This window comes from Nestor notabilis, unplaced genomic scaffold (genome assembly GCF_000696875.1).
Source record: "Nestor notabilis isolate BGI_N333 unplaced genomic scaffold, ASM69687v1 scaffold1208, whole genome shotgun sequence".
NCBI classification, from domain to species: Eukaryota; Metazoa; Chordata; class Aves; order Psittaciformes; family Psittacidae; genus Nestor; species Nestor notabilis.
The window spans coordinates 78524-85705 of NW_009941261.1; the positions used below are offsets into that span (position 1 = coordinate 78524).

Here is a 7182-nt window from a genome sequence, read left to right on the forward strand (position 1 = left end):
GGCTTTTACATCTTAAATCTACCAGAGATGTCCTCCCAGATATGTTCAAATAAATAAATAATTAAAAACCTTCCTGCTTCTAACTTTACAGGAAGAATTATCACAGGAATTGTAGTCCTGCTTAAACTTACGGTTTGCCTATAACAAGTAGCCAAGACCTCTGATATGCTATAGGGAAAAGACAACATGGCACAGTAAAATGGCCAGAAAATCATATAATTCATTACAATCTGTAATATAATCTGAGGATGACAGGAAAATGAAGAGCCCTTCATACCTTATTTTTAAAGATGGTTCCAAACTTCCGCTATTTTGTCAAAGGCAAGGTCCTTAAAGTAGAATTCAAGTCTTGCTTTGCTTTATAGGAACTGGTGGCACACTGTTATATCTTGAATGATATGGAGTTTGGATTAATAATTCTGATTGATAGTGTGCATTTTTATTAATATTGAAGCATTCTTGGGGCAAGAGTAATCATGAAAAATTTAAATTGTAGGATCAGGAACGTCTCACTCCTGCTGTCAATCCCACATTTAATTTTTATCACATATTAGTTCATGATAGTTTATATGCTGAGAGTTTAGCCTGGAGAAAAAGCCTTCTGTATAGACATTCAGTATGAAAAATACCCAAGTGCCAAAAATTATGTTCAAAGATTCAGCTACAGTACATAGCAAATGTCTTGAAAAATAGCTGTTTATTAAATAATACCTGCCCATGTTCATTTATTCAGTTCTTACTATTGTAAGATTCACACACTTCTTAAAAGACTGAAAAATAGCTACAGTCCAGTAATTCATATACTTCAGGAAGCTGATGGAAGGTTTTCCAGTGCTGGGTTCTTTCAGGAAAGCTCTAGTTCAGGCTATTAAAAAATGTAATCAAAGGCTGGTGTAACTGGAGATAACTTGTTCCAGAGCTGTGAAGCTGTCCAGGAAATCTTCCTCTTCAATTCCGAATTTAGTGTACTGGTGAATATAGGCTCTGTGTGTTGAAGTCACAGCAGGAAAACAGGTAAGATGTTAGAAAGCAGTGAAGAATCTGACACATGAGATCAGATTGTACAGTTACTGTAAAAACTTCAAATGAAGATTGGTTTCCACCCAATAACTACGCTGGTTAGTTTCTACTGTGCCCTCTTGAACTCATTTTGTAATTCAAACTTATCAGTGAGTCATGACTTGTTTCTCATAGGTTTTATAACTTTGTGTATTGCTTAAGGAAACAAAATTACAGCTAACAAAATCGGGCTAACTGGGAAATGGAAGGAGAAGCGATTATTAAATAAGAAAAGTAACAGAGAGATTTGAGATGCAAAGCCTAAACTTGTGTGTGCAGGACAGCTTGCTTCTTATCACTGGTGGTTTTGTAACAGGGAGCACAGCTAGTGGCTTTTAATTGCAGAATTTCTGTTCTACAAACTCACCTTTAGCAGGTATCTGCTGTTATGCAGTAATTTGGCTGCATGATGATCAAAGTAAAGAGGCAATTCTTTTCCAGATTTCTTGGTTCTAATGCTTCTTCACCATTACACTTTGCTGAGAGCTGTACATACAATTATTTTGCTACTACTGAGGATATTGGCGTTATTAGCAAAGTATCAGCGTAATTATTTTCACTTACTTGGAAGCAAACATATTCCAAGCTTTTCCTACAGCATTGTCAAGAGGTTTCAGCAAAAATGGCTGTTGCTGACCAAAGAAGCCGACTTTTCATACTTGTTAAATGCTCTTAGTGTTTTCCACGAATGAAAAGCATCCTTGGGCTTTAGCCATGATGTATATAATGAGGGATCTTGGAAACTTCCTGTACCAGAAATAAGACAGACCTTTTGATAAATATAAAGCTACAAGCTCTTACATCTTGATCTCTGCAGTCTTGTGTGACCTGATTGATGCTAGGAAGATCAGTTCAGGCCTTGAAAAAAAATCTTTCAAACTGTAGAGAATATAATTGTGAAACAGTGAGATATTAAACAAGAATTACTAAGGTGCTTTGTTTTTCCTTCTTACCTAAGTCTACACTCTGCATATCTTTTCCTCGCAGGATAACCAGGTTGGCAATGGAAGTATTGAAATGAAGTGTCTTGTTTGCAGAATGGCTGGAGGGGATGGAGGAGCCCAGACGTGGGGGTCGTACTTGCCAATCAATACCTATGAGATATAAAAGAAAGTTAATGGTTCATGAAATGTGGATTCAGATTAGCTGAAGAGTCAGATGGTAACTTACACTGTGCTCAAGGTGAGATCCTATTAGTTTGTCAGTTAAGCAGCAATTACACAATTCTCAGAGTAAACCAGTGCTAATCCAGCAGTATTTGCCCTGTAGTCACTAGTCTTACCAGAGAAGATGCATTCTTGTTTCTATACTTAGCAATCTGCCAGCCCATTCTTTGCATAACTGGAAGCTATCCTGAATTCCCCATGTAAATGATATGGGAGAGCTTAGTGGGATTTTTATTAGTAGGTGTACAAAGAAAAAGCACAGCAGAACTAACTATCCAGGGAATGTTCCAAATGAATCATGGAAATTAAGTGCCCAGCCAAAAACTGTTGGGCTGTTTTGCATACTTTCAATAGCTATAATTAACTGAGATGTCTGGGAGCAAAACCAGGAGCAAGCCAGGAGCTGCTGTGGCAGCTGAGTGAATAGTTAATGGAGCAGCTGGCTATGTAAGAGTGCAGCAACTCATCTCTGAAATGACTAAAGCTAATCAGTAAGTTCCACAAAACAATAAGCTCTATTTCATCTGTAAAAACAAATGCTTAAAGAGTGAGGGATACTGAAGATAAGTGAATGTTTTTTACCTTCCTCCATTTTAGCATTAGCAATGAGCATCTGCCTTAAATGTTTGATGAGTCCGGGCCAACTGAATGTGCTATAAGCGAGGGAATTTTCAGGCATCTGAGGTATGTTACGAAGACCCAGCATCTTGAATTCAGGATGTGGAACTAATGTCTCCATTAAGTCTCCTGAAGGAAGAAATTAACAGCTGCTCATGTTTGACAAAAATATTGCATAGGCTAAAATAGGAGAGTGAGGAATCTTACAAAGACCTAGCAAGTTAAGGTAAGAAACAAAGTGGATATATAAAGTTTTAATTTGACAAATACATGGGCAGATATCAGACAAAGTAATGCAAACTTGCTACGTCCTACTGAGTTCTATAAAAGCATGTTAGTTGCTCTTATTTTACAATTTAGACTTGTCTCACTTTGTAGTCTGGCTCAATCTCAAGACTATGCACTGCTAAAGAGATAGACAGCTGTGAAAGTTTAATTTTACAAGCAAAACTCTTGGCAATATGGGTAACTTGTTCTAATCCCTTAAAGATACAAATGTCAGCTTGTTGCTACAAAGTTGTATGCTAGCCTGTCTTCTGCTTGTGCCAAACACAAACCTTTCATTCTGTTTCAATTTATACAAACTTATAACCTAGTGTGAAACTTAAAACTCAGTCCAAAATTACTGTCCTATGCAAATTGCCTCTGAAATGTAAAATAGGTACAAGAGTGTCTGTAATCTCTTGAAAAAGGAGAAACAGGGTTCTTTTGGTAAAGAATGAAACCAGAAGCTGGGGGATCTATTTTTGACTCTGCTACAAAACTGAGATTGAACTTCTGATTCAGTCTTTTGCTTCGCTTTTCCTATCTTAAAACTTGGGATGTATCTGAATACTTGCGTAAGGAGCCTGAAGAATTTACATTTACAATATGAAGTGATTACAGAAAGGTGTGTGAGTTTGCAGTAGGCAGCTACGTTACATTTAGATACCTAATGGGTTTCTGCTGTAGTGCAAGCCACCTTCTGCTGTGTAAGTGGGCTGGAAAACACTCCCCAGTTGATGTGCAATGACTTGATTTATATCCCTGAAGGAGATATGTTTAATGTTCATCAGCTGAGCACAGATCTTGTGGACAACATCATTCTCATGAACAAGAAGGGCATCTGATGACTTGTACAGATGTGACAGAGTCAAAACAGAGTTGTAGTTTTGAACAATAACCTGGAAACAAACAAACAAAAAACCACACACAAATGACAGTCAAACAATCTCTCTCTGGTTTATAATCCTCTGGCTACTGTTATCTTCTCAGTTATGGTTTAGGAAGCGATGCATTTTCTTTGCCAAAGTGCAGAATAAGGTCAGGGGCTAGCAGAGTTTTTTCATGGAAAGAGAGCATGACCTGTAAAATCATGTTATCAATCTCACTTCACACAAACATGCCAATAAAATCTGTCTGGGAACTGATTATAATGCTGAGATACTACCGTAACAGGAGATTTCTAGTTAGCTCATAGAGCTTCTCATCAAACTGCATCATACTTTAGCACTTACCAAGAATTTTCTTTTTTGCAGGTGTGAAACAACATGTACCAAATATTAGGCAAACAATTAATTAGCTGTGTTACTTTCTGTTATGTTGAAGTTTTTAAAAGTAAAATGTACCTCTCTTCTAGTTTCAGTTACAATTATTGTATGTTTAGAAGTAAACAGTGACTATCAACCTGTAGAGTGTCTCTGGGAAATACGATACCTCACCAGTGCCGTAGGGCCAGATAACATGGTTTAGCAGAAATGAGGTTGGAAAAGCATCTCTTAAACACTGGGTCACAAATGCTCCCAAGCCAGACCCTGTACCACCAGCCATGCTCATGATTGTGAAAAATCCACTGAGTCGATCACATTTCTCTGCTTCTTTTTGCACCAGATTCATTATTACTTCTTTGTGTCTAGGCCCGTGAACAGAATAACTGTTGAATAACAGACAAGACAGCAAGATGTGGCAGTTTATATCAAAATAAAAGCAGAAAGGTGAAGCTATTCATAAAACACTTATTATTTATATAACCTCACATTGTCATCCATTCTATCTGCAGTAAACAGTCCTCAGCTGTGACATTTTGCAAAACAGCAGTTTATAAGCTCTTTATTGTTTCCTATTCTTAAAACTAATGTATTCACTCAATTCTAAAATGTTACATTTTTAAATACCAGTTTCATCTTGCAAAAGGCAGTTTAGAAATTTCACTGCTCTATATATTGCTGCTTTAACTTAAAAATGAATCAAGTTAACGTTACGCACTCTGTACCTCACGCAGCTGCAATACTACCACTCCTAGAGGGTCTAGACAGCTCAATAGCCTCTACAGTCCCTAGTGAAGCTTGAAACCATTGTTCATACCCATTTGCCCAGTTGTTCCCAGACCCTTGCTTCTGACAGAAGTGTGACCCATCATCATATTTCCAGTAGCCAGATCTGGCAGCCATTGATAAGGTTTGGCTGATTACTTTAGGTTCCATGTCAACAAGCACAGCCCGAGCAACAGGTACTGGATAGGAAGAAAAACAGAACTAAGAATAATGTGCCAATATTAGAACATGTTTCCATAAGACTGATGAACTTGCACCACAGCCTAGACTGTATTCCTCCCACATAAGATAAACTATTCATTGGACAGTACAGGCAAGTACAGAAAGGAGGACTTGGCAAAGTCTGGTTAACCATCTATTATTCCGAAGACACTTGTGAACTCTAGAGACCACAGATCTGTAAGGAAAGAATCCACTTAATGTGTTTGATAACACCAAATTCAGATACTCTGGGCCCTACTCTGTCATGTGATCTATCTACAGTAAAAGTACAGATATTTGGAAGGAAAGATTATGTATGCATTTATGCTGCATTACTGGCAGAGTTGCTCTGTGGTCTCAGGCATTTACTGCAAGGATTGTGCTTCCATGGTTGTTAGGAATGTTGTGAAGGCAGAGGATTCTGACAGTTCTTCAAGACTGAAGATAAAACTCATTCTTCAGCTGAAGGTTAAAGACTTCTATTATTTCTATACTCATATATATTAGGCTGGAAAACAGACTCTCTGTGGGAAACAAGCACTTAAATGCTGTACCTTCAGATTGCTCCTCGCAGAAAAAACGTTCTTTGCAAGCATCACAGTAGGATTCATTCTCCTTCTTGGAACACAACCCGTGTGTGTTGTGGACATCGCTGCAGATAGCGTTAAAGACCTCATGACCAATCTGATTCCCACACTGACCAAGCTGAACTGTGACTATTGACATTCTTTTTCACTTTGTATTTAAGCCTAAAAAAGAGAAGTATGACTTAAGTGGAGAACACAGGAAGGAAAAAAGTTCTGACAAGATTTCTGATCAGTTCTGCCATCTTTTGAGAACCTCTAGTGAGGAGGAAAAGGCTACGCTACAACCACTGTCTACTTCTGGGGAAAAGCGGCCTGTCAGCACTTTCTCCTGGATGTCAGAAGAATGTGGATGGCAGTTGAGAGGAAGTCCATGTGTTTACTGTTGCTGTATATCTGGAGGGAGCCAGCAAAATATTTATTTCCTTTCTTTTGCTTTTGTAAGGCAGGATAGAAACAAACAGTTGTAGCTCAAGCAAAATTATAGGATTAAGTTGTAAAAGCATAATAAGAAAGTACCACATGCTTTTGGAAATGTGAAGCCTGTTCAAAAGTCTAGCTGACTTCCAGTCCTGTCCTGGTATGGGCCTGATGGCAAAGCCTGCTGAGGTGACAAAAAGGAAGCTCCTTTTGCTTCCACCATGGACAGCAAAGCTTTTGATGCAGTTTTGGGATGTTTTGACAATTTTTCCTCACTCAGCATTCTGCAGTAGGTCAGCTTTCCCACTTTTCTGCTCTCTTTTCACAGAAATAAGGCATTTTTTTTAATAACTACATTATTCTGGGGCTGCTACTTTTCATTATCATCCCAGATGTGCCACAGCACTTCTGTAACAGGCACTGGGTAACTACCAGTGCCTGTAACTCCATCCTGCCGCATTCTGCAGGCACTTTATGTGTTATTTTTTGAATTCTATGCTTGATTTCAGCACTGCTGCCGGTCTGCACCTCACAGCCTTAGGCCAGCCTGTGTGTTACTGCAAGCCCGCGTTACTCCTCACCGCAGAAATCAAATCAATAAACAGATACGTAAATGACTTTCGGAAAAGGCTCGTGTCCAACCCCGGCGCGTACCGACCCTCCCGTGCCCGTTATCGCTCTACTCCGCGCATGTCGCTCGGAGCAGGCGCCCATCTGTGCGAGGAGACCCACCGAAGGCCGCCTGCCCTCCGGGGCCTCCATGTTCCTGATGTTCCGCCTCACGGCCCTCGCCCCCTTTTTCCTCCCGGGGTGCCCGCAGCC

The 7182-nt window shown here is 39.3% G+C and overlaps 1 protein-coding gene across 1 annotated transcript; it reads right to left on the reverse strand.

Annotated features, from left to right (window-relative positions):
• Window positions 1-881: 881 nt before the first annotated feature.
• Window positions 882-6133, reverse strand: TUBD1 (tubulin, delta 1). Its single transcript, XM_010020775.1, is given in 9 exon segments — window positions 882-984; window positions 1624-1684; window positions 1687-1806; window positions 2013-2153; window positions 2808-2972; window positions 3775-4006; window positions 4539-4755; window positions 5187-5334; window positions 5911-6133. Coding segments are annotated over 9 exon segments (1359 nt in total). The 5' UTR covers window positions 6083-6133.
• Window positions 6134-7182: the final 1049 nt, after the last annotated feature.